Source organism: Colletotrichum orchidophilum, assembly GCF_001831195.1.
Source record: "Colletotrichum orchidophilum strain IMI 309357 chromosome Unknown Scaffold_76.1, whole genome shotgun sequence".
Lineage (NCBI taxonomy): Eukaryota > Fungi > Ascomycota > Sordariomycetes > Glomerellales > Glomerellaceae > Colletotrichum > Colletotrichum orchidophilum.
In genome coordinates, this window is record NW_019173032.1 from 163,108 (window position 1) to 189,562 (window position 26,455).

A 26,455-nucleotide genomic window follows, 5' to 3' on the forward strand; every position below is an offset into this window, starting at 1 on the left:
CCACCATGTACACCGCCTCTTGCTCCCCACAGAGCCACAGGGCCACAGGGCCACAGGGCCACAGAAGGCCCCCCCCAATCTCTCACTCTTCCACAGCTTCGGAACAGGCGCGACCGCCGACGGATGCTCCATCGGTCCGCTGGCGGGCAAAATACGGCCTCTTAGCCTGGCTTTCCAGGCGATTGGCGGGCAGTCGTTCCACCCGCCGAAGCATCCATATACGGCACCCGGCGGGGACACCACCCGGAGAGCCCGCGGCGACAGTTTCAACGCCTGACGGATGGCCCACCGTCAGCGCAACTTTGCACATCCATACGAATATCGTCTCCCAGTCCACCGAACCCCTCTCGCTGGACTTTGAGCGTGGCGAGTGCAACGGCGAAACCCAACTTGTGCGCCACGTCCCAAGTCTCGGCCTGGCAAATCAGTCCGTACAGCATGCCCGCGACAAATGTGTCTCCCGCACCAACCGAGCTATCCCCCTTTCTTGTCAGTCCTACTACGCCAAGGCGAGTGTGAGTGTATGGTGGTTGTGCACAGCTAAGCTTACTCGACGACTTGCTTCACCGGCGTCTTGACTGGGCTTTTGACAAGCTGCCGGTCCTTGAGTGACATGCACCATGCTCCCTCAGCACCCCACGTAACCATGGCCAACGACCTGTTCTGCAGTCAGCGAGAAATGCGTTGCGTGACCGGTAGATCTGTTGACTGGAACTCACGCCCGTGGCAGCGTCAGCGACTCTTTCCGCAGACAGTCTTCAGCGGATAAGTACCCGCAGTCCTGCGCCGCCCGTCAGTATGCGCCGCGCGGGGTGGAGCGTAACTGGCGTACGCCGATAGACGTGACTGACGCACCTCTGCCCAGCTCTTAGAGTAAAACACCACGTCCGCCTCCGCAGCGAGCTCTCTCAACCCCGCCCTGCCAGGCCTCTCAACCTCGACGCTGACGGTCGCCGCGTCGTCGCCGTCGCCGTCGCCCAGCACCCGCCGAAGAGCCCGAATGCAACCCAGCGTCGTCTCCGGGACCCGTCCCTCAAAGTGCCACCATGTCCGGCCCCCTTGGCCGCGGAACGCCTCGACGACGTCGAGGAACTCGTCTGTTGTCATGTCGAGCAGCTCATTGTGGTTTACAATGGTCCGGCTGCCGGTGGCCTCGCTGCGAAAAATGTAGCTGCTCGCCGGCGCCTGGTGGCCCTCGCGGAACAGGCAGTGCTCAAAGTTGATTGCGGCGGCGTCGGCGGCGGCGTCTGGCCCTGGCGGGAACGAGGAGATTATCTGCGCCGTCGCCTGGGAATGGCGTTCCGGCAGAGGCGAGACGAGATGCATTTTCAGGGGGCCGCCGCCGGTTGTCGGGGGAGGGAGGTCTCTTGCGCGGAGGAGCTGCTGGAGAACTTCCATCGTGTTGGGGCAGTTGCCGCCCCTGCGCACGCGGATGCTCGTGGCTCGGAGCTTCAAGTCTTCTTCTGGGAAGTGAGGTACGCTGGGGAGGGTTGTGAGTGGGTATCTTTTCTGAGCGTTACAGGTTGAGGGGAACTGTGCCTTGCCTTAGGACTGTGTCGACATAGCACGCCCCGACGAGGATGAGATGGTTCATTTTGTGATGGGACGTGAACTTGTTGATGCTTGCTATCGTGGGCGGTACCGGCCACCTCGCAATGTCTGACCGACCTTGACGACTGTTGAAGTGAATCGCAAGTGCGGTGAGGTCTAGTTTTTTCTGCTCTTGAATTGTTCTGAGCCGACTTATCACACCAAATGCCGCTGGCTGAGTGCTCTCGGCGTGATAATGTTGCGTTGTCGACGGACGCTTGGCCCAAGACTATACGGGAGGTCGGCTAATCATTAAACCGCCCTCTCAGCCTCGCGACATGTCACCATCGGGCGGGATGGGATCCTTTCGCGGTCCCTGAGAGCAATGAATGAACAACTTGATGTGACAGAAGACGGTCGTCGACACAGATGGAACAGGATGTCGAAATGTGTAGCAAGGCACAGACCACAACCTCACCGACGCCAGGGGGAATCCGTGGCACGATGATGAGGCCGCCCGTGACCTGTAGTGTTCGGCAGGGTGCTCGCGGAGAATTGCGGCTGTCTGCTGAGGCGTGAATCCATTGCGCCATTTTCTTGGCCTGGCTTTCCGTTGTGCATGTGCCGTTCGCTCGAGGGCGAGCGGTATGGACCTGCCCTTATGCTTTTGACTTGCTAAGCGGTGTGAGATGTGGGAGTCTCCATTCTCCTGACGGTGGAACGTTGAGGTGGAAGGCGATGTGGCGGTCGTTTCTTCTTAGTGCTACTCTCTCCCCTGATCTTCTCGTGTTGCGTGCTTGACGATATTGGTTTCGATGGTGCTTCCTCGTCTCGTCCTCCTTCGGGATTGAATGATATCCCGCGAGTTGCAGCATTGTCGATTTCAGACGACGGGACGGTGCCCTCTCCACCATTACATGTCGGTATATCATCGATAGAACCGATGCCGCGGCGGGTTCGTTCTTTTATCAGATACCGCACACCTCGTGCTTTTTTTACTTTCTTCCTCCGTCAGGGAATGGATAAAACTTTTCGGGGTGTGAGAAGTTTTCACTTCGCTTTGCAGTGGGTGTGAAGTCTTTTCCCTTTTGGTTTCAAATAGTCTCAATCGGTTACTTGGCTTTCCCAATATACTGATCTTTCTCTATTTACGAACGATATTAAGTCTGCAGCGTAGTGATTCTCAAACTCTTCCTCGTTCGTCATGGTTTTATTCATTCTTGTTGGCAACTATACATGTGAATAAGGACAGGTACGATTCGAGAGTTCAGAGTTTTTGTAAAATTTCCACGACAAACGATTTCTGCTCCAAGCTATCCAACGGGGCCGCTGGTTTCTTGGAAGTATGCAGGCATACGAGAGCACGCATCGAGGTGGGGAAGAAAACCAGGAAGCTGAATAAGTCACGAATTGGCCTGGTTGACGTAAAATCTTCAAAGTAAAGGAACCTGTCCCTTCTTCTGACTTTCATCAGCCTACGGAAAATTTGAACCAACTAGACGTATCCAAGATTTCCTAGTTTAATAATGTCACGGTAATTCACGCAAGCCAGTTACTGAATTAAGAGGCTCGTACAACTTCTCATCAAAGAAAGCTGAGGGGTCCCGTCGTCCAAGAGACATTGGAGCCACCGAAATTCCCGGGCAGTCTTCTACTTGCTACAGGGCTCTGGCCCTCAAACCACGACTTTCGGTCTCCGTTACGCCGAAACATCACCTCGGGTATACCAAAAATAGCCTGAATTGCCCTGTACATGGCAAGAGCGGCGTGTTGAAAAGCCAGACTTTTGGGAGGGGGGTTGATCATTGAAGACATCAGTGGACTCCTAATAGAGAAGGCATTGACTTGAGAACATAGCCAGATGACTTGCAGACTGTAACCTAGACTTGCTGCTGGGTACGTTTTTTGGCGAATGCTGCCCTCTTCCTCACTCGTCTATCCTCTATCCGGTTGCTTCGCACTGCTGTTCATTCATCACACTCTGTGGCAATCGCATGATAGCCTCCGTGCCAATACCCAAAAAAATCGGCCTGGAATTAGCACACTGGTGTCTCTATCATACTGAATACGTTTCCCCAACATATAACCTCGTCGACCTACGGGTTCAGTTTCATCAACGACACTTTATTTATTCGGCCCATTATCCATCATCAAGGTGAAAGCAACTTCGTGCCCCAGAATGGGAAGGAGAAGCTCTTTCCCTTTGCCGGTGTACCCCTCCAGGGCAGGGATAGACGACGAGTGCAAAGAAAGGAACAGTGAGGTCCTATGCACTCTGTAAGGAAGAGGGGCGTGGTCTCCATGCGGCCAGGGTCACCGTCTCGATGAGAGCGGGAGGGGAGGTAGAGGACCGCTTGTAGAGAATCGTCGGCCACTGCGTTTGAGAACTTTTCAGGGAACGACGCGGTCCAGGAGCCATTGGAATACTTTCTAGTTTGGCTGGATACGGCGGCAAAGAGGACCATGTGTGCGAAGAAGACGAAGGCGAGGATGCTGCATATGACACAAGCTGACCGTGACCATCATTCAACGAGAAGCATTTGAGAAGCCAATTGTTGATCTACTGACAAAGAAGTGGACTTGAACGTTATTTCAAGAGGGCAACCTCCGAACAAGACCACCGACGATGATTTGGGACGAGAGGGCATCCCCTTGGGGAGACTCCCCAGTTGGGAGGTGGGGTTGGATATGGTATTACATTGCCTAGTTGTACGTATGATGACTGACCGCCTTCTCTTTTCCCATTTTCAAAAGACATCAAGGAAGGTAGAATCCTGTGTGATGTAGTATCCGCCTCTCCATAATCAATCACTTTGGTCAAGAGGAATTCTTCAATCTCTCTAGACTTCAATACAACACATGAACACAACAATGTAGAGATCAATATACATTATAATTTATATAGGTGGCCGAAATCCATGACAAGAGGTATCATCCATCTCCAATCTCGTCGACGCCCAATGAATTATTATATGACCTGACTCTCATCGCCATATGCTCGCAGGTTCCAAAAAAACATCCAATCGCCGAAACCTGTCACTTCTTGTAGACGGACAAGCGGTTACCATTACCGCAGTACTCCGTGCTGGAACCCGTACACAGCATGCTGCAGTCACTCGACGGGGCGTCAAGCGACGTCGTCGGCAGAGCATTACCGCAGTAGCACTCACCGCCGTACTCCGTTCCAAAGTAGCTATACCCATCGCAGAAGGCCGCGCATACCTCGTTGGTCATCTTGTCACCAGCCGTGGCCTTGGCATCCAAGGCACGTCCGCCCTGAGCGGGTTCGGTACGGCAGCCGATAAAACTGTAGGCTCCGGCAGTGGCTGGCTGGCTGGGGTCCGTGACTTGTTTGTTCGATTGATAGAGTGTTAATCTGTTGCCTCCACCGCAGTATTCGTACTTGTTGCCGCTGCAGGTCATACTGCAGTCCGCCAGGGGGGCTGCAGCACTGGACGAGGCGAGGGAGTTGCCGCAGTAGCATTCGCCGCTATACTCCGTTCCGAAGTACTTGTAATCTGAGCAGTAGGAGGCGCAGTACTCGAGAGTCATGTTGTCACCAGACGTGTAGCTCGTTTGGCTCAAGGCGCGGACGCCGTTGCCCTCCGTCCAGCAGCCCACTAGGGTATAAGGCGAGACGGTGGGCTTCTGAGCCAACGTCGGTGAGGTGGTTGTTGAGGTCGAGATGGTGCCGGTGGTAGAGGAAGAGGCGGCGATTGATGAAGTGCTAGCGCTGCTGGAGGAGGATGCAATGCTCGAAGAAGTGCTCGACGGAGACGCAACACTACTCGAGGATGCAACACTGCTCGAACTCGAATGGTCTGATGAAGTCGATATCTGTGACGAAGTCGAAGAGCTGCTGGAAGAAATGGGCGCAGACGTCGGAGTAGGAGACGTCGATCCACTCGCCGCTAGGACACTGAAGGAGCTCGCCGATGAAGAGCTGCTTGGGGTTGTAGTAGCCACCGTTGAGGCCAAAGTAGACGGAGCACTACTGATTTTGTACAGCTCCAGGCGGTTGCCATCACCGCAGTACTGGTACGAGTTGCCAGCACACTTCATGTTGCACTCACTCAGGGGCGCAGTCTTGCTGGTAGCTGCCAGACTGTTGCCACAGTAGCCTGGTATCACGTCAGTCCTCGTCCATTTCAAAACGACACTTAATACTTACATTCACGACCATACTCGGTGCCAAAGAATGTGTAGTCGGAGCAGAAAGCAGCACACTTTTCAAGAGTCATGTCGTCTGCAGCAGTCTGGGCGGCTTGGAGGGCACGCACACCATCGGCCTCCGTCTGGCAACCGACGAGCGAGTACTTGCCGACGGTGTTGATGTGGGCGAGAGTAGCGGTGGGAGCGGTCGTCGAGCTGCTGGTACGGGTGGCAGTAGTCGAGTACAATTCGATCCGGTTGCCGGCACCACAGTATTGGGTCGAATCGCCAGAGCACTGCATGTTGCAGTCGGCCAAGGGCGCGGAACTGCTAGAGGCAGCCAACGAGTTGCCGCAGTAGCACTCGCGCCCATACTCAGTACCCCAGTAGTCGAACCCCGTGCAATTCGCCATACAGCTGTCGAGGGTCATGCCGTCGTAAGCAAACGCGGCACCGCCGAGAGCTCGACCACTAGAGGCCTCGGTCCAGCAGGAGACGAGCTTATAGCCGCCCATGGTGGGTCGGTGGGAAAGTGTGGCAGTCGGAGCCGCACTGGACGTAGAAGATGCTGTCGTGGAGATGGAAGACACCGTGACACTGCCGCACGTCGCAGACCCTCCCGTCCAGCTTGAACATGTCCCACCGATAGGGTCGGCCTTCTTGAACGAGTCAACCATGGCGGATGCGCCGTCTCCGCTGATGAAGTCGAAAGTCGACTCGAAACTGACGCCACCGGGAATGTTCGTGGTGACGGTGAAGAAGGTATAGCTGCCATGGCAGTCGCCCTTGGTCATGTCGACGTTCATCTTACCCAGCAGGGGCACGACGCTGGTTGTCCGCTGTGTCTTGTACGTGATTTCTGCCTTGACCGGGAGAGACGCGCGGTCGTTGCGGACTGCGGCGACAAGTGTAATGTCGCCAGAGGCCTGCAATAAGCAGCTCTGTGGCGCTTGGAGAAAGATGCCGTCCTGAACCGGGTACTCATTACCATTGTTGTTGAATAGCGTGCTCGAGCCGTCACCCTTGTTGATCGTCACAGTGAAGGACGAGATGCCCGTGCTGACAGGAATCTCCTGCCTAATGGGATACCAGGAAAAGCTGTCTTCCAAGCCCTTTGAGATACCCGAGATGGTGACTGTAAAGACGCAGGCGCCGGTCCCGCAGGTGGAGCCTCCACTCCGATTCTTGTAGTTGATCGTCAGACTCGAGATTCCCGAAATGGCGGTAGTTCGGACGCGAATGTAGCCTGTAAGAATCATGACAGTGGGCGAATTGAGGGTGAGCTGAAGCTGAACCGGCTTGACGGTGTAAGGTGCAATAGCATCTGTCAGGGTAACGCCGGATGGCACGGTGTTGATCATCTTCTCGAAGACAGTCTTGCAGGTAGACTTGAAGACTGTATTGTCAGTCATGGCCTTCACCGTGGCGTTCTTGTCGGAGCTGAAGACGACAAAATCGGAATTACTGGCTCGAGCCGTACCCATTTTGATGACGAGAGGGTTCCGTGTGGTGCCATCTAGATATTCGGTGACAACCTTGTTGTCAAAGACACCGTTGGAGGTGTCCATGGGCGCGGAACCGTTCGAAAAGGTGCCGTCAGGGACGATGGTGGGATTCTGCGCCGAGTGGACGCCGCCGATCGTGTGGCCGCAGGCTGTGACCTGAATCATCTCCTGTGAGGAGAATCCCATGCGAGTAAACTTTGATTGGAAAATTTGGATGACTTCGTTCGGCTGCGGTACGCCGGCGGCCCCTTTTACAGTTGCGTCGATGCGGCCGGAACGAATGGCAACCGAGGGACCGCCGCACGATAGTACAGAAGCGTACACTCCAAGAGCGATCAGATCCGACATGCTGCTTTTGCGGGTCATGTAATGTGACATGAAAGTCAACGTTGTCGCAAAGGCAGGGCCGGTATTCTCTCCGGTGCTCGACAGCTCATACTGGATAGACGCATCCAACCCTCCAACTCCAGACCCTGCGTTGGCCGGTGCCATGTCGTGAAAGGCGGTTCGCAACCATTCTGCAGCAGTTTGGCGACCGACACCCGATGTCTCCTTGCTGCAGGGAAATATGGAGTCGGCAAATTTGCGTGATCCGAAGTTGAATGTCTGATACATGATTTCCTCCAACTCATCGATATCCGCGGGCCACGTCGGATCAGCCCGGACCTGTGAGGCCAAGCCTAGCAGGCTGAGCAATAATGAGGCGTTCACCTTCATGATGGTATATTCCCTCGACTGCGCGGGAACCAAATCACAGGAAATAGTGCAAGCGAGCGACTTGGTCGTCCGTAGAAAGACGGTTCGACCTTTGGATCAGGGCACTAAAAAGGCAGATATGCCCGAAGAAGGCAGAAAAGAGTACAGTAGAAGAAGACGAAGCGAAGGAGGTGAAGGGAAAAAGAAATGGGACGGCCGATGGCCGTTAGATATGAGAGACATGGTGTGAACCGACGCCGAAACCACGGAGGAATAGACAAAGGGATGCGGCGACAACTTTTTGGTCAACAATGTACGAGCTGACGGGCGGAACCGTGGTGACCTGACCGCACGAGACGGATGATCTAGGCAATCTGGGCAGGCCTAGGCGGTATCGGTAAAGCTCTATCGCCAGCAAGGGCAGTAGCCTCCGTGAATGCGCTTAGTGTAGCGCCAAAGGGGATTGCGGCACAGCTTTGATCCTGCCCTGGTCCGTGGTCGTGAACGAGTGGGTGAGGAAGTTACATTGTAAGTGAGGGTGAGAAATTAAGAGTGAGTCGCCGTATTTTTTTTTGGCGAAAACTGCCAAGGGTGTCGGGGACCCCTCTTTCCCTTTCCGATTTAGTGCCACCCTCGCATTGGATGAGTGAAGATACGTACGGGAACACAACCATTGTGATTGGCCACAGGCATCTTGTGGCTGCTGCCGGTGCCAGCCGCAAATCCAGGGGTGCCGGGGTGACGATACCCTGCCCCTGAGCACGGCTTACTTTACTTAACCTTAATCGGTTGGTTCAAGCCTTGGAGATACCCTCCAAGTTCTGCTGGGGAGGATACGGCCCAATGGCGCGTCGAGCAGTAAATTGCATCCCGCCATCTTGGTGGCCCGGTGATGTTCGGGAGGTAGGATAGCCCCCTTCCCTCCCACGGCGCCTCTTCGACAGGCCGAGTCAGCAAGCACTTTGAGGACGGCGAGCCGCGACCGTGACTTCTGTTCTCGATTTGGCCTTTGAAGTGGTATCCTTGCCCCTGCCCTGCGTTGCCGATGCAAAACTATTGATGCCATGTCAACAATGGCGCCCCAGCTGATGCTACAGAATGCATGTATCTCTTGTCTATATTGCAGCTTGCGTAATGCCCTTTACCTCACAAGCTTGGCCCTCATCGACCCGGGGACCTGATAGAAGAGCGATGGGGTTCAAGCGGAGGGGAAGGCCAGGACACAGACGGTTTGGCTGGCGATATCACATGAATTCGGCTCCAACGGCAAATCCAGACTGTCCTTCACCGTGTGTTGTTTCCGATGTTGGCGACACACAGCCAGACTCCATGGAAACAGTGACCGATGAGTCCCCGTGCAAAAAAACAAAAAACAAGAGGAGGCTTCCACAGTCTTGTCTGTAAAGGCGTCGGGGATCGTCGAGTCGGTGATGTTGATATCTGCTTGCTTGTCCCGTCAACACTGGATCCCATTTCCCGCTGTCATCCCATCACGACAGTTGCCAAGCCGCCCTTGCGATGTTGTGTCCTGCCGAGTATGGCCTCTCTACTTTATCTCAACCGAGCTTTCCGTGGACAGCTACTCGGAGCATTGTTCAGATTTCGAGGGCTGCAGTTGTCATGGCGGCCGATTGTGGCTTCTGTGGGCGGAAACGCAATATCGTTTTTCGTCGCAATGTGGGAAGGTGTAAAATAAACTGCCAAGCTAGGTAGCTCTTCCCCACGGCCTCGACGCCATAGCGCGCGTTTGTTCATCCGCTCCTGGCCGTGATTCGGTCGTGCTTCTCCCCCGACAGGAAGGACGAGGAATCTTATCCCGATCGAAACTCACTAACCGACAGCTTGGGCACGTGCGGCAAGGCTGAACAAAGACAACCACGCCATGCCATGCGAGACAACAACATTTTATGGACTTCACAAAGAGGATTCAACGGCCAAGGATAGCCGCCAAGGCGCGCCGCGCTAGAAACAGCCCACGCGCTCGATTCGAAAAGTCATCGTTCCGATGTTTCACCTTGTGCGCCCGTCAACAGGGAATTGGCTCGGCATCGTGTTAAGAAGCATCCTCCTGTGGAGGCTGGTTCGTTGATGCATCCAAGAGGCTCTACCAAGGTCGTACATGGCCAATACATCATCCGGAGGCGCCTGGCAATAATCAACACTGAGGAAAAGCGCAGCGGCATTTTCCCGCGAAGTCGGCTCTGTATGGCGCAAAGAAACTGGTGGAAGCGGTCGGCCCCACACAATAATTCTGGTACCTTATGAGATACCGAGGGCCGGGGCTTCGGTGCCAACGTGGAATGCGGGGCTGGTGTCGTCCCCGGAGTCGCTCGCCATTTGGCCCGACACCGATGCCCTGTGGCCCATGTTTCCCGAAGCCGATGAACGGCGGGAATCCGCAGGGTGCAACAGAATCTTGCCAGCGAAAATTTCGCACAGCCACCCGCAACCTAGGGAGGCGCACGATCCAAAGCGCCTCTTGCTCCGAAAACATTCAATTCCGCAAAACATCACACAAACACAAACGGCGCCTCGTCTCGGGATTTTACGTTTTCCTTGCAACCTGACAAGACTGCCCGGTGTCACTCGAGATTGACGACCGCCGTCTCCTTCCGGTTGCGCCCAAGGATGTGGAATATCGCCTTCGGCTGACAGGTCCTGAGCCAGTCTTCGGGTGAACCCTTGTTGTCCACAAAGCCATTAAAGCCTTTTCCGTACCGGTAGTTTCCTCCGCGAGCCGACACACCTCGCTTGGGCTACTTTTTCGAAGACTTCCGTCGAAACCGTCCGATCATCGACCGCTGAGGAGCCGCCGCTATGATTGTCGTCGGCGTTACCCGTCAGGTAATGCGTTGAAAAGGCAGACAGTGACATAATGGGCCCGGGTTGGGAGCATCAGACTGCGACTTGACGTTTCTTTCCAACAGACTAACGGCCCGTCGGTAACTCAATTGATCGCGCTCGCTGCGCTCTCACCGACCCAATTCATACATATTTATTAGTCGCCAACTGTCTGCTCGGACACAGCAGTCGTCCCTGGCCGTAGAATAGAGTGACTCTGGCAATCTGACACGCCCGCTCTCCCATGATCCGGGGAAACCCTGAACGGACCAGGGGAAACGCCTGGGACCGTGCAAGTTCACAAAACCTGGCACGCGCCGCGAAGAACAACTCTAGGCGAAACCCGACGCAGAGAAGAGTGCCATGGCCGCACATCAATTATCTCATCATCTCATTACGTAGTAGGACCGCCCTTGCAATTGGATGCCGGACCGCCCAATGATCTTCCACAGCCCAGACCAAGCCTTTTAACCGAGACATGCTAGAGCGACGTGTGCACTACTTATGGACCGGCCAGACCGAGACAAGACCAAAACCGGAACCAGCGGGTTGAACTCAGTCTCAAGTTGAGAAGACGGATTCCAGGTGCGCAGGTCAATCAAAATGTTGGCGTCTTCAGTGCTTACAGTTGGGGCTTGCAATCTTCGTAGATGCTGTAGACTAGCCAGCCGTAAAGCTGAGCAGCGAAGCAACTCGTCTCGAGGATCGCCAAAGGAAGGCAGGCCATCCTAGAACGATCGAAAAACTCTGCCGTTCTTCAAATTTAGCCGACTTGAACATGAACCATCCTGGGCTCCACGACTATCGGCACATTTTTAGTCATGAACACCACCTTTATACTACAACGTCAACATGGGTTCTAGGCTATTCCGTGCGAGCCGGTGATGTGAAAGCCAATCCCTGACAGCTGAGGCAGTGGAAACTCTGTCACAGTCCAAAAAACGAAAGGTAAAATGGGAAGACCCCTGCCCGATCCCCACACTTCAAGTCATTCGCCCCCGCCAAAGCCACACCACCGTGGCCGTGCCGGCGAAAAGTAGTGGAGAACCCGTCCTTGCTCCGACCCAATCGCGCCAACGTCTGCCCCTCCAAGCCGCCTGACATCATGGGCCCACGACCCTGGTCGGGGGCCGAGGGAGGGCCCCCATTCAGCCACAACGCTCGTCATCAACCTGCAAACATCGCCCCGTACCAAGACCTGACACCTGTACTCCGTCATTCGGTTCGAACTTGGGTGTGTGTGTGTGTGTGTGTGGTGAATACCTAGCGTAGACGTGCCCAGATCGAAAGCAGTCGTCCAGGAATAAACGGATCCCAGGGATGGGACCAAAGACAAGCTTGAACAGCGCTGTACCTTGCCACGATCTGCGCAGTGCGGGATCGGCAGTCCATTTACCGGCAGACGGGGAGGCAGCCGTGTTTCCTATTCCCCCTTTGACCTTCCTTATTCTTAAATGTCTCGAACCTCCCTCATTCGTTCATTTGGGCTTTATGATTTAACTCATCCCACCTTTGTGCAAAACACCTCGTCCAGGGGTCCGACTTGACTGATAAACTGACAAACCTACAACCAACTGAACATCAAAAAAGACCCGAACCCACTGAACAAACTCGCCTTGATCGCAACCATGGGCTTCGCCTTGAAGTTCCTCCAGTGGTTCATCCGCGGCGTCCAGCTCGGCTGCTCCGTCCTCATCCTCGCCATCTTCTCCTACTTCCTCGCGACCCTCCACAACCACTCCCTCCCAATCTCCAACTCGATCCGCGCCGTCGAGGGCATCTCCGGCGCCGCCACGCTCTACACCCTCGTCGGCCTGCTCCTGCTCTGCTGCCTCGCCGGCCTCGCCTTCACCTCCTTCATCGCCATCGTCCTCGATGTCGCCTTCATAGGCGCCTTCATCTACGTCGCCATCGCCAACAAGGGCGGCGCGGGAACGTGTTCCGGCACTGTCCATACGCCCTTTGGCAACGGCCCCGCCGACGGAAAGCCCACAAACACCGGGAGCGACGGGTGGACTCATCTGCCCAGTCTGCACACCGCCTGTAAGCTGGAGACAGCCTGCTTCGCCGTCTCCATCGTCGCAATGTAAGGAGACCCTGATACTTTCAAAGCTCCAGAACGTAACTAACTAACCTTGGTCAGCTTCTTCTTCATCTTCTCCATCCTCGTCGAGGTCGCCCTCGCCCGCCACCACCGCAAGGAGAAGCGTTTCGGCCCCAGCCCCAAAAACAATTACACCTCAGGCTCGGGTGCCAAGCCTGGTTTCTTCAGCAGCTTCCGCCGCCGCGGCCGTGTCGACACCGCGACCAACGAGAATGCGCTGCCCATGCACACCAGCCCTGACCAAGTCCGCCCCAGTTACGCAACCGAGACTACCGCTGTTGCTCAGGATGCCGGCTACCCCAAGTATGAGGGTGGCTATGGCAACACCACGACGGCGACTGGCGGTGTCAACGGTTACGACTATGGTCACGAGACTGGCACCACGCAGCCCCCTCGTCACTACAGCGATGGTGTTTATGACAGAGTCTAGATCTGAGTGACACAAAAAACAGAAGCGTAAAAATGAGACCACATGATGATCCGTATGTACAGGAGTGAAGCTGGTCTAGGTTGGCAAATATACCCAGGGATGGAGGAGTCTTGCCGTCGCCTTTGAGACGATGGTCTTTTGCTGGATTTTTAGTCATGAATCAACGGATGAAATGAAACAAAACATTGAACGATTCATCACAGAGTAAGCTTGCTTCACCACAATGGCTGTCTTTTTTTGATCATGACTACATTCGTACATGTCATTAGTTGCGTTTCAGCATCTTTGAGGCCAAAGATGTAGATCATGTCAACTTTGTCTCCCGAATGAGTTTGCCCGGGTGTCCGACATGGGGTTTGAGCCTTCAATAACCTAATCCAGACACTCGCCAAGTGTCAGCAGACCTCATCACCTCGACGTTCAGGGTAAGTTTATGGCCATCCGGCCGCATCATGCTCCCACTCACTGTTTGCGCCGTCGTCGGCCCCAACATCCGCCCAGTTCATGTCCAGCTTCTCCAGCTCCCTCGTAAAAAAGTCCTGCTCCTCGCGGAGGGCGGCCCGCAGCTCGGCGGCGATCTTGTCCGGGTATCGCCGCACATTGAACCAGTGCGTCAGACTGCGCAGCGCCTGCTCCAATGGTAGCGCCGAGTCCACTTCAGCATCGACGTCGCTGCCGGCCAGCCACTCGTCACGCAGCTCGGGCCGGCAGTGCAGGTATACTGCCGTGATGACTCGCATATTGCTCTGCCGCCACTTCCGGCCGCAGTAGGGCACTTGGTTCTTGAATAGCTTCAAGGTGTACAGTCGGAGCTCTGGTTGGGGAATCTTGAGGGACTTGCGCAGAATGTTGGCAGACTTGTACTGCACCAGGAGAAGGTTCCTGTGGGCCTTGTGTTTGCAAATCTTTTGCATGATTCGGAGGTAGTTGATCAGTGAGAAGAAATTTCTTCTCGAAAAATCGGTGATGGGTTCCGCGGGCAGGTCGTTGACGGGATATCCGAGTTCATCAACTTCAGGCCGCACCGCAGCCTGTCCTTCAAGCTTGCCGGTATCATCATCATCGCGGGTGGCGACAGTCGCGACCCGAGGCGGTGACCGCCTTCTCTTGATAGGCGGTGGCGCAGCTTCGTCTTCGCTCTCTTCCTCGTCCGGCTCTGCTTGAACAGGCGGCTTTTCCTTGAATTTCGACCGTAGATTGCAGAAGTGGAAAAAGCTAGTCGGTCAGAATGTGTCGCGTGAGGGTTGAGGAAATCACACACCTGTTCTCCAGTCGGTCCGTCTTGCTGTCAACAACTTGCTGAACATCTTGATGGGCGAATAACTTGAGCACTAGCGGGAGGTAGTTAGAATCCAGCAAAAGTTGCGTCATGTATTCGGATTTCAGAACGTCTGCGGCCTAGTCAGTTCACGCCTCGGGCAAAACCACGAACACTCACGAGAGACTCTGAGCCACTTCAGCAGAAGCAAAAGGATACCCGTTATGGCCTTTGTAGTAATTTCCCGGGATCGCGCAGCATCGATCTCTTCAGGCGACATCTCAGGGAGCTCTGGTGGACCGCCTCCGGCTGAAGAAGGGTCCTGAGGCTGCTGTTGTCTATTAGGACCAGCGCCGCCGTTCATACCACCGTTCACCCCTCTGCCGGCCATACTCGGATGTTGTTGACCTTGCGGAGGCTGCGACAGCACAGCGGTGACATTCATAAGTATCGGCCTCAGCAGGACGATTACGAGCGACTGCAGATGAGGAAGAGATTCTTTCTGTCAAAGTGTCAGCCAAACCCAGCTTGAAATTCCAAAGCACCCACATAGAAGCTTTCGACAGCAAGCAGACGCCGCTTGATCTCGTCATTCACTTTGTCTACCGAAGGCCCGCAGTCGATTTCGGGCTCTCGCATCGAAAGCTGCGCCTCCCTGCGCTCCTCAGCCTTGGTCTCTGCCCTGAGCATAGCAATCTCCTGCTTCTCTTCCAGGCTTAGCCCTTCGAGATCGAGGCTGTCAACATCGCTGTCACTGGCATCTGCTTCCCACCCCCTCTCAAACCTTAGGAAGCTTTCGCGCTCTTCCCACAGCTGTCGCGTCGCGCGGGTCATGCGAACTCTCTTTGCAAATAATTCGCCCGCCTCCAGAATAGACGCAGGAATATCACTGCCCTCCCATCTACGACCGACAAGCTGTTCCTGCAAGCCAGCCCCACCTTTTCCACCAGCGCTATTGCTTGTAGCATCTAGAGGTGGGTACATGAATGGGAAGTTCTGGTTCGTCTGGTAATTTTGCTTTTTCCCGCCCTTGCCTCCAACACCAGGAGACGGCGGCGGTGATGGAGCGGGCGTCGCGATATGCACGGGTTGATGCAAGATAGAAGCGCCGCCGCTCTGTGAGGCGGGCGGCCCGGGGAAAATTCCATTGGCAGCGCTGGTCCTGGTAGGCTGATTTGGTATGGGCGGAAGAAGCGTTGTGTTCTCAGGTTCCAGGGGTATGAGTGTCCGCGGAGGGACATAGGCCGGATATTTGGATGTGAGCTCTTGTCGAAACACGTGATAATCTAGAGGCGATGCGGTGATGAAGTCTTTGGACTTGGCATTCGGCGATTCATTCGTTGACTTTTTCGTCTCGTCTATCTCTCGGGTGCCACCGAAAACGAGCAGAATGGTTTTCCAAAAGAGCAAAAAAATCTACGCTTGTTAGTCCAAGTCGCGCACGGTATCACTAATCGTACCTGACTAGACGGCATCAAATTTCCATCGTCCCACCGCAGCTTCGAGGTTGCCAGTGACATGAAATCAGCTAGTCCGGGCTTGAGAGAAACTAGCAACCATCAGTCGAGTCTTTTCCAGACATGTTGGGTACGTGTTGCTTACGAAGCTCGGATCTGGTAGCCTCTAGCTCCTTGGGGAAGCTGAAAGCCTCCTGAATGATGACATACATGATGGTCATGAGATTGATAAGTTCATCCTGGGCCTCTTGGGCGCCGCCGGGCTGGACGAGGCGAACATCATCCGACCTGGTCGAGTTAGCTCATAACATACTATGATGTCCGAGGAACCCACCAAAACACATCAAAGCAACTTTGCAGAGCCGACCAAACAGTATTAATGCCACCCAGAGACGTCAGGAAGCTGATGCTTGATCTGATGGCCTCCAACTGCGTCGCACTAGCAGCCGATCTTCTGTCACCCACAGTGGCAGGCGTCGACGTATCACCCCATCGCCCCAGCACCAGGTACAGAATTTTGCCAATATGCGCGGAGCGTTGTGCCGGGTCCTTAATTTGAAGACCGTCTAGGGCATCTAGAGTGAACTTGGCCTTTCTCTGGTGCTCCGTCTCTTCCCAAGTTGTCTGTATGTCGTAATCGTGCTGCCACTGCCATTCGAAGGCCCGCTGTGCCGCGTTCAGTCGTACCCATTGCCAAAATTGGTATACAAACCACTCGTCAATCTCCTCGTCGTGGACACCCCTGTCATCATAGACGAAATCGTAGGCGACAGGTTCGCCTCGACTAAATTCAGCAACGATTTTCCTGAGCTGTAGCAAAGAAAGCGAGTCGGTAGGCTGCTGAGGTTCGGGCGCAGGAGGCATCGGAGCCGGGGGAATTGGAACTGGCGCCGGAGCTGGTGAAGGTGCAGATGAGTTCCTCTGCAAGGACGGTCGTGGTGGAGGCGGAGGAGGTGGGTTGCTCGTGTCAGGGCCCACGTCTGCGATGACAGCATCCGCTATCACGGCATTTTCGACATCGACGGTCGGGGGTGGTTCCTTCTCGGCGGCGGTGCCGTCGTTGGCAGGCCGCGAGGACCACAGAGAGTTCATCCTGTGAGGAAGTGGAGGTGCGTCGACGGGTGTAGCATGCTCCAAAAGGCTGTTTGCAGACGGGCGGGAGTCGAGCGTGCTTTATTCGTGGAGATCGCTGCAGCGAAGGAGGAATACTTCGCGACGATAATGTGTCGGATCGCGTTGCAGACGAACTTTCAGTTGCTCAGCACGAAAACATGTTGACGTGGTCGCGGTGAGGATGCAGTGATCCAAAGATGCTGTTTGCGCTGCAGCTTGTGATTGGTCAAAGAGCTGGTCCTTGGTGGTTTGGCGGGGTTTGGCTAGGTAGATGGGCGACCCAGCTCCCAGGCTTATCTCTTATCGCATACCTTATCTGGATAGAATCTTAGGTCATCCCTCCTTATCGTAGGGGTCTTTCCAGTATTCGTCGATTGGACAGGTGGCTTAGGTGTAGGTAGGAATGACATGTGCTTGACGATGCTTGTCGCTTACATTGCATTGCATGGCATGGAGAAATAAACTCACTCAAGGCGCCCAAGGCGATGGAGTGATCGTCTCATGTCCGAAAATACACGAGCGGCATCGCCCAATGTTAATCAGCAGTCAGCAGCCCAATGGGTGTCTAGCTTGAAATCCTCACTGCGCAGACTTCCCCCCAAAAGCAGTAGTCATGCGGACGTCCGCAAGGTCTACTCCGTTGGACTTAGGTAGGTTCCCTTCCGTGGGTACCTTAAGGTGCCGACGTAACGTGCTGACCTACCTCCTAATTGTCCTGTACAATGCTCAAGAGCCGCAAACCTGGCAAGTGCAGAGGCATAAAATGCTGTATGTGTTTACCTACCCAGCCCGAGAATTAGGCTGGTTCTACGAGTCCCACCGCCTAAATCAGCAACGACGTCAGCGACTTGTCCCACTCCCGGTCCTTGGGCAGCACAAGCCACAGGCAGATGGGCCATCCACCTCACCTCCACTCACTAAGGTAATCCTGCAGTCTAATCCTGCAGTGAGGAAACTGAGTTGTTTGGTCAGCTCGGCCCACAGGCGAACCACCCAACCTATGCTGCAGTCATCACTAACACCTTGGCCCCGCTGACCAAAGAGGCTTCCATTGAAGCTGGGCAGCTCTCACTCTGCCACATCTCCCACCTTGCTTTGATAGATTTCGCCCGCCGTTTCCCCGAGTCACGCTCTCTCTTGACTCAAACCTTTTCCCATTCATCGTCCGGGCTTCGGTACCGGCAGCAACTGGATCCTAGCTCCTGTTCATACTTTCGGGGAACGTGCCTTGGGGCTGCGAGCGCGAACACCTCCGCGAACCCAATTACCTCATTGCCACTGCATATGAGCACTGTACAACGTGAAGAACAAAGAGACGGCCCTTGATAAGTTTCTCCCTGCGTACGCGGTCGATAAAAACCTCGAGCCGGCCAACGGTTCAATCTATTTCTCAACGCTCTCGAATACACTCCCCTTTCCCAAACCGCTACTGATGCTCTGAAACTGTATCGACGACGCATCCAAGGACCAGCCGCGACCAAGCTACCCCGCCATCGCCGCGGCTTTTGGAACTTGTTTCGCCTTCCTTGTCAACGCGACGCTCTTGTTGCCGGAAATGGGCGCCGAAAATACCAACGACGAGATGGAGAAGCGTGTTGGCTTTGAGAAAGAGGACGATGCTCATTCAAGCGGAAGCGATGATGAGTACCAAAAGGCTGTTGAGGTACGTTATTTTGAGTGCATGACATGAAAGAGCAAGCCTCATAGTAAGATATCAACAGGTCACTTTTGATCCCGGAAACCCTTACCGTCGCAAAAGCTCTCTGGTCACGTCTGAGTCGTCCAGGCCTTTGCCTCGCCATCCAAGCCAGAGAACCGAGTGCATCGTACACCAGTTCCTCGAAAGCCAGAGAAAGGCTCGAAACGCGGTAGCCTCTGCCAGCAGCCATGGTTCGCGGTCGAATTCGGTATCAAGCTCCTCGAAAGCCACCACGGACAACTACCACCACGGTCACCACACTTATGAGAATCCTCACCGGCAAGTGGGCGCTTGCGATGTAGCCGGGGAGCCAGGCATGTCGAAGACTGTCGAGCCCAAGGGACGCCTCGCCAAGCAAAGAGCGTCGATCTTGGCAGCCGACAGCCCTGAAGGCAGTGACGTTGGCCAGGCCGACGAAAAGTCCTGGCGTTCGGAGATCATCAAATCTGCTTCGCAAGTCGACCTCACGCAGTCCGACGACGATGATGAGCTACACAGTCGCCTCCTCACCAAAAAGCAGCTGAGTGAGATGGCCTGGGGAGTTCGAGAGCTCAGCAGACGGCTCAGCAGTATGCGCATCAGATTTCGCGTAAAGACGATTTTTCTTCTGACCAAGATTCACGACGCGGATTTGATCGCGCGCACGCGAGAACTGACCAAATGGCTTCTATCACATGAGCGTGACGTAGTATACACAGTCTACGTGGAAGAAAAGTTCAAGGAAAACAAAAAGTTCAACGCGACGGGCATAGTTCAGGAGCTCAAGAAGGATGCTGCCGAAGGAGGCTCACTGAGACCCGGGACAAGCGAAGATGCCATCTCCAAGCGTCTTCGGTACTGGAATGATGACATGTGCCGGAACCGGCCGCATATGTTCGACTTTGTCATCTCTTTGGGAGGCGACGGCACCGTTCTCTACGCCAGCTGGCTATTCCAGCGCATAGTCCCACCGGTACTGAGCTTCTCCCTCGGCAGTCTGGGATTCCTGACAAAATTCGATTTTGAGGACTACAAAAGCATCCTCGAGAACGCCTTCAATAAGGGTGTCACAGTCAGCTTGCGCTTGCGTTTCGAGGGAACCATTATGAGGAGCCAGTCGAGGAAACAGCTGGTGGATGGCGAGGAGAGCAGCTCGAGCCAAGACGACGATGGGCGAAAGCTTGATCTCGTCGAAGAACTGGTAGGCGAGGAGAGGGAAGACGAACATACCCACAAACCAGACGGAACTTTTGAGATACTGAACGAAATCGTCGTGGATCGTGGTCCAAATCCAAGTACGTCTCCGACCATGCTTCCCTGTCGACAAGCTCTAGATTACTAATCCAGCACCCCCAAATAGCAATGTCGTACACAGAAATCTTCGGTGACGACGAACACTTTACTTCCGTCTTGGCAGACGGCATTTGCGTTTCGACCCCAACGGGCTCCACCGCGTACAACCTGGCGGCGGGCGGCTCGCTCTGCCACCCGGAGAACCCCGTCATGCTCGTCACCGCCATCTGCGCACATACGCTTTCGTTCCGCCCCATCATTCTCCCAGATACCATTGTCCTTCGTGTGGGCGTGCCCTACGACGCGAGAACCAACTCGTGGGCTAGCTTTGACGGCCGCGAGCGCGTGGAGCTATTTCCCGGAGACTACGTAACGATCAGCGCCAGCCGTTATCCTTTTGCCAGTGTTCAGGCACAGGGCCGGCGTAGCGAAGACTGGGTCAACAGCATCAGCGGCAAGCTGGGCTGGAACACCCGCCAAAAGCAAAAGGAGTACAAGGAATGGGAGCGATAGTCTCGTTTGTCAAGGGAAAAAAAAAGGTTAACCAGAGTCCAGAAAGTTCCACGGCACACCGAGTCAAAAGATGGGCTTCGGACAGCAGTCTTGCGGGCGGCTGTCTATTGTTCTTGTCACCACCCAAGAGCTCACGTGGTTACACGTAACGCACGACCAGGATGGGCGCTTGACACATTCCAAATCTTATTTTGCCGCGTAGCCATCAGGAATAGCACACGGGTTCCTGCCTTTTCGGGACTATAAATCCAAACGCCAAGCCTCGGACGTGGTTCACGTCGTAAAGAACCTCTTTTGAACCTTCAGAGGCAGAACACCCGTTCTTGGGTGGGCATATGTCTCGGAGAACGAAGATCGGCTAGGTTCACGAACATATCTAAGCTTTGCCGTAGAGCTTGGCACCACGTCTTCCAGCCTAGTCTGAGTACGAGATGGCTTGCGAGGCAAAGTTTGGAGGAGAAGAAAAGACTCGAGCAAAGATAGCAAAAAAAAAAAAAAAAAAAAAAGGCCCTTGGCAGCATCCTTGCTGATCATATCGCTTAAAGACGGAGTTTGGCGTCGTTTTCGTATTCTCCATCTATAACGATATTTGATGCTGGCTGATGTTCTCGCGCCTCAGTCATCTGACGGAGATATTGGCCCAAAGTCCAGCAAGCAGACAGTGCAGCCCATGCCACCTGGACGATGGACAGACACTCAGCAAACCGGGTGTTTCTTCGCAAAACAAAAATGCGCCAGGGCAATCCACGCCAAAAACGACAAAACATACCGGCAGGCTAAAACACCGACCGGCGTCACCCATCCGTCTGCTGGCCCTACGACTCCCAGCGAGGACAGGGCCGCTCGCAGGCTCGCAGCGTATCTAACGCCCGCTCGGTCGTACCCGTGGATGCCCGTGGTCATGGATTATCCCTTTTCCTTTCCACCTCCAGCAAAACTGGGATGACCCCTGAGAAGCGGCTGACAAAGGAAACACTACAATTCTCCCATTTGTCTCTGGTCTGGGGCTGTTTCCTTTCAATGGCATGGATACCGCCGACGACTCGATTGTGTTTGCGGCTCTAGTCTAGGGAGAGACTTGTGATGATGCTGCGACGTCCGCCGGTCCGATGTTAGCTGGCACACAATGGAACGTCTCAAAACCACAACAACTCGGAACTGATCGCCCTACGTCCACTGCTTATGTTTAGGCGGCTTTTTTTACCCTCTGAGCTGCAGGTCTACATGATGCCTACATGTTTCTTTATGCGGGAACGGCCACGCAGACTACAGGTCTGGTGAAACTTTCGCTTGGGACGAAACAGGCATGGTGATTTTCCGTCGTTTCTACTTTGTATGCTACATACACCGAAAAGAACCAAGAGAGCATGCAAAATACGTGAGGAACTTGCAAGGATTGCTGGACAATGTTTGGGTATATGGCAAGAGGTGTTTTTTTTTTTTGAGATAGAATAAAAAAAAGTCAGATACACAACACTCATACGCCGCCGCCGCCGCCGCAAGAGAAATAACCAGACGGATCCACTATTGATAATGTTCACGCCGAATGCTATGAATTTGTCTAGAACGAACACCTACACCAACTTCCCGAAATGTTTGATATCATGCGTTTTAAAAAAATAAGACAAAGGAGGGGGAGGCCCGTGAAAGCGAAGGCAAGCCGAGACCGATTGTGTGCGTGAACAGTTTGGGCGTAGTGAGACGATTACTCATTGAGTTGAAAGTAGCGGGAGGATCTCGACGAGGGATTGGGGCTGCGGCCGGGAATCGTAAATTTTTGAATGGAGTAAATTAAGGAGAATAAGAAATAATTCGTGTCAATGTTCTCAATTTTGGGGGGTTTGGTTGAATAAAAACTCGTTTTGGGTTTCCACAAGCACAACACACAGAGAAGAGCAGTTTACTGCTCGTCCTCCACATCGTCGGCCTGAGTCTCGACAAAGGTCATAGTGACGCCCTCGCCGCTGACGTTCAGGTTGACGGTGTCAATGGCACCGCCGCTGACGCCTCTTGCGTTGAGCTCCTCTTGTGCGCGCTTAATGACGTCGTTGCTGGTGGCGGGGAGGACTTGGGCACCGGGGGTGGAGGGGTCGCGGGCGACGAGCTTCTCAGGGGTCATCTCGACACCTATTTCACAGTGATTAGGCGCGTGTACCGTAATATGTTCTTGCAGTGATTTTGTAACTTACCAGCAGGAACGCCAGAACGGACGTACATGGTGGTGACCTTGGCACGGCGGCGAGGGGGCTGCTGGGTCTCATCGGAGCGGGCCTTGACCTTCTGCTGAGCAACAATGGCGCCGGCAGGGCGCGGCGCAGCAGGTGTGGCGGGAGCGGCGGGAGCGGCGGGAGCGGTGCCTCCAGTTCCAGGGCGGGCGGCTTGTGGGTTGTTGACGATGGTTATGCCGACACCAGAGCCCTCCTTGCCAGTGCCAAGGCTCACCGTGGGTCCCTTTGTGAGGGCGACCTCAGCGAACTTCAGGGCGCGGTCGAAACCGGAGAGATCTCGCTTCTGGGCGGGACGAGCCTTGGTAAGTTGTACACGAGGAGCGATCTCCTTGCCCATCCCTTGGAGGGCTGCGATGGCCTGGGCCTGTTTGGAGAAGCAATATGTTAGCTGATATTGGTCCGATAGTGCTAGTGTCTGTGTGTATCCCGTACACACAGACATGAACCGCCCGAAAGCTAGAATGTTCCACTGACCTCGTTGATCTGGTTGTTCGAGGACGAAGCGGTCACCGGTGTAGCACCGCCGACTGAAGCAGCGGCCTGCTGAGGCGGCTTCTGAGGCTGTTGAGGCGTAGCCGGGGCAGCAGGGGCGGCAGGGGCGGCGGCCGGAGCATTCGCAGCACCTTGAGCAGCATTAACTGCGGCGCCCTCCAGTACGCTCATCAACTGGGAGACGTCGTTTTTACCGCCAAATGAAATTTCACCATCACCCACCACCAAGGCAGGTGAATAAGCGCCCAAGTTGATGTTCAAGGGCAGAGCGTTGAGCTGAGCGGCCAGGCCGGCAACGGCGAAGATGTAACGGTTGACCATCTTGTCGATCTGTTCGGGTAGTCGGTATCTCTTGGTGTGATTCGGGTAGAGCGGCTCTTGGGAGACGAGGCGAAGTGGTCTGCGAGATGGATGGTGACACTAAGTAATAGGCGTAGGGTTGTATAATAAGGACACGACCAGCGGAAGAATTGAAGAAAGCTTTTGGAGTCTCGAAGAGAGAGGAGAGGACCGAGAAGAGACAGGATACCAGTCGAGCACAGCTAAGGAAGAAGTAGAAAAAAGTTTAAGAGAAGTTGCACGAGAATTTTGCTTTCATATACTTTCCCATGAGCCAAGATGGACGAGCAGAAACTGGAGACTAGCCACATGCTTGAGACACAGCCGCCAAGATGCCAAGAGATAGAGTACCGTCGAAAGCCTCACGTTGGTCATGGGCCCTCAGACATTAGCAGAGGGGGCTACGGTCTGGGGTAGGCTGTTCATCGAGTCGGTACGGAGGCGCAAGCAGGGGGTCGTCGTCGTCGGCGAGGTGGGATTGCCTAGCTGGAAATCTCCGAATAGCGCCAAGGGATAGCCGTAGGACGTTGGACGACTAGGCAGGAGACGCACATTGTTGCCTTCCGCCAGCGGGACTGGATATTGTTCAGCGTGAGGTCCAAGCAGTAATCGAGGCAGTCGAGGCATGAAACGCAGGTGACACCAGAGGCAGGCGGCGAGCCAATTGGGCAGGTCGGGTTGGGATTTTCATCTGGAGGCCAGCCGCAGTCGAGTATGCAAGAGGAGGGCGATTCGAGACCAAGCTTGAAGGAGAGACCTGACTAGGAGGTCTTGGCATCGTCGCCGTGCCTCTATGCGATGGCCCCGAGATGTCAGGTAGGATGCCAATTTTGGCTCAGAGATCCACGCTCTGATGTTGCCAGGGCGTGGGGTCTCCCCCCGGAACGCGCAGTCAGATCCGACTCGACTCTCTGGCAGTTGGTCAAGGAACGCAGTATTTACAGAGTGGGTCAGTCGCTCTTGAGACTTTGCCAAGCACTCCTGCGATGGTAGCTGGGACGTGCACCGCGACGATGCTGCTCTTTCCTTGCGTCTCTTTCTTAATTTCTGCTTGGGTGGATGGGACGAAGGTGGCGGGCGAGCAGCCTGTACAATATTCCGTAGTCCGTACCCGGTGTTGGTGGGTTTGAAAAGGAATAATCGAGAGGCTCAGAAATCCGCGTGACATTGACTTTTGTGCCAAGGGGCGGATTGTCTTCTTGGCAATTGACGGGTCGCCGTGTGGCCGGTGTCGTCTTCCGTCTTGTAGCATCCTTCTCATGTGCTGCCCTCTCAATGGGGCAGACTATCGAACATCGATGCAACGGCCAAGAAGCACAAGAGATCTCCCCGGTATTGGCGTTGATGGATGCCGCGGCGGCTAAAGTCTCCAAGCCCGCCAAGTGGCCATGGGCAATCAGCCACGTTCCCGCCGTGTAACCTCTTGGTCCGCCGCCCGCCGCATGCCGCACAGGTGAGAGAGAGAGAGAGAGAGAGAGAGAGAGAGAGAGAGACGCAGAGCCGCTAAACAACGAGGCAAGTGAATCGGGTTGTTTTCTCTACCGAGTCGTGCGCAGCACCGTTCGGCCGGCCCGCCCTTCGAGCTCGATTGCCGGGATGGTGTCCCTGGCGGATGTTTCCTCAACTCCAGTTTGCGGGCGAAGGAAAGGCTTCTAGTGGCGGACGGAGGGGTAAATGCATGACAGTCGCGCCCCGGTGATTTGCCAATTGTCAAGTGTCAGGAGGAGCCCTAAGAACCCTGTGGGACGGTAGAAAGCGAAAAAGGGTCCAACTACGTGACAGAGTGCTGGGCCGGGTTGGTGGATGGAGAGTTGAGACTGGGATGCGATGCAAAGGGAACGGACGAGTTCGACCGAGCATCGACGTCTGAGATCGAGCGACTGTGGGTGCAGTGCTGGGTGCTGTGTGCTGTCGAGTGCTGGATTTCTGGTCTGGTGAGACACACTCCCATACTTCTGCCCGTGTCTGAGACTTCGGAGTTGCGTGATTGTCGCCGACATGAGGAGCCCGTTGATGGTAGTCGTCTATATATTGTTTGCTCGGGCTCCGTTTTGTAGCCAAAATTAGCATTCCGTGCCGGGGACATCAGACCAAGCCCCTGTTTTCCTTAGCCTCGAACGGTAAAGAGGTTGTTTTGCGGTTCTATGGCCCATGGGGGTTTGCCCCATGATACACCATGTTCGCGAGTCTTCTCAATGCACACCGGCAGGTGGAAGGCGAGGCCTGCAGGACATGCCCATTTCGAAGCGGATATGCACGTGTCTAACCCGCCTGTATGCCGGCGAGAATGGGCAAAATGTGCCGGGGCGAGAGCTTGAAGGCATTCTGCAAAGTCAATGGGCCGGTACTCGAATCGGCGCAGTTGCCCGAATCAGGATTGTCTGCTATCTCACTGTTGGTAGAAGGGACGAGAGGCCTTGTTGGTGTGGGGTGTGGAAGAAAAGAGTTCGCGCCCAAGGACAGGGCGAGGTTTCCAGCCTGCAAGCAGAGACTCTGACGGGCCCTCCTTCCTTTGCAAGCTTCCCAAAAATCCAATGACTGACCAGCTCCTGCCCGCTTACACGCTCACCTCAGTTCTCGGTACGGGCATTCCGTGCGCTTTTGCTCTGTACCTTGCATCTGACATTGATCTGCACCTCCCGTCCCTGCCTCACAATACCTTAGGTGCGTTCGGCGGGATTTCTCATCAACCGGAAACTATGGTAGCCGTCCATTCTTGATTTGATGCAGCCAGTAACCGACGCGGCATGGGGCTAACAAGCCGAAAGGCTATGCGGCTCAGGGCTGTCACCATCTTAGTAGTGCGCCGTCTGTGATCAACTGCCA

At 54.8% G+C, this 26,455-nt stretch overlaps 7 protein-coding genes across 7 annotated transcripts; 3 read left to right on the forward strand and 4 right to left on the reverse strand.

Moving 5' to 3' along the window:
* Positions 1–266: 266 nt before the first annotated feature.
* On the reverse strand, positions 267–2,123 carry CORC01_08792 (D-sorbose; the record flags this gene model as incomplete). Its single annotated transcript, XM_022620422.1, has 5 exons — positions 267–474; positions 551–658; positions 720–781; positions 856–1,509; positions 1,998–2,123. 5 exons carry the CDS (start codon positions 2,121–2,123, stop codon positions 267–269), a joined length of 1,158 nt encoding a protein of 385 aa, XP_022473101.1.
* A 2,443-nt stretch (positions 2,124–4,566) lies between these two features.
* Positions 4,567–7,904, reverse strand: CORC01_08793 (WSC domain-containing protein; the record flags this gene model as incomplete). Its single annotated transcript, XM_022620423.1, has 2 exons — positions 4,567–5,651; positions 5,702–7,904. 2 exons carry the CDS (start codon positions 7,902–7,904, stop codon positions 4,567–4,569), a joined length of 3,288 nt encoding a protein of 1,095 aa, XP_022473102.1.
* Positions 7,905–12,352: 4,448 nt separating this feature from the next.
* Positions 12,353–13,258, forward strand: CORC01_08794 (uncharacterized protein; the record flags this gene model as incomplete). The annotated part of the gene is made up of 2 exons (XM_022620424.1): positions 12,353–12,810; positions 12,868–13,258. The coding sequence occupies 2 exons, from the start codon at positions 12,353–12,355 to the stop codon at positions 13,256–13,258; spliced, it is 849 nt and encodes a 282-aa protein (XP_022473103.1).
* A 431-nt stretch (positions 13,259–13,689) lies between these two features.
* CORC01_08795 (uncharacterized protein) lies at positions 13,690–17,065 on the reverse strand (the record flags this gene model as incomplete). The annotated part of the gene is made up of 7 exons (XM_022620425.1): positions 13,690–14,473; positions 14,520–14,649; positions 14,697–15,018; positions 15,066–15,932; positions 15,977–16,065; positions 16,119–16,261; positions 16,308–17,065. 7 exons carry the CDS (start codon positions 17,063–17,065, stop codon positions 13,690–13,692), a joined length of 3,093 nt encoding a protein of 1,030 aa, XP_022473104.1.
* Positions 17,066–18,641: 1,576 nt separating this feature from the next.
* CORC01_08796 (ATP-NAD kinase) lies at positions 18,642–20,570 on the forward strand (the record flags this gene model as incomplete). The annotated part of the gene is made up of 3 exons (XM_022620426.1): positions 18,642–18,749; positions 18,808–20,059; positions 20,125–20,570. 3 exons carry the CDS (start codon positions 18,642–18,644, stop codon positions 20,568–20,570), a joined length of 1,806 nt encoding a protein of 601 aa, XP_022473105.1.
* Positions 20,571–22,470: 1,900 nt separating this feature from the next.
* Positions 22,471–23,611, reverse strand: CORC01_08797 (uncharacterized protein; the record flags this gene model as incomplete). The annotated part of the gene is made up of 3 exons (XM_022620427.1): positions 22,471–22,697; positions 22,760–23,162; positions 23,273–23,611. The coding sequence occupies 3 exons, from the start codon at positions 23,609–23,611 to the stop codon at positions 22,471–22,473; spliced, it is 969 nt and encodes a 322-aa protein (XP_022473106.1).
* Positions 23,612–24,805: 1,194 nt separating this feature from the next.
* On the forward strand, positions 24,806–25,048 carry CORC01_08798 (uncharacterized protein; the record flags this gene model as incomplete). Its single annotated transcript, XM_022620428.1, has 1 exon — positions 24,806–25,048. A coding segment is annotated over one exon (243 nt), but the record flags the coding sequence as incomplete, so codon positions are not given.
* Positions 25,049–26,455: the final 1,407 nt, after the last annotated feature.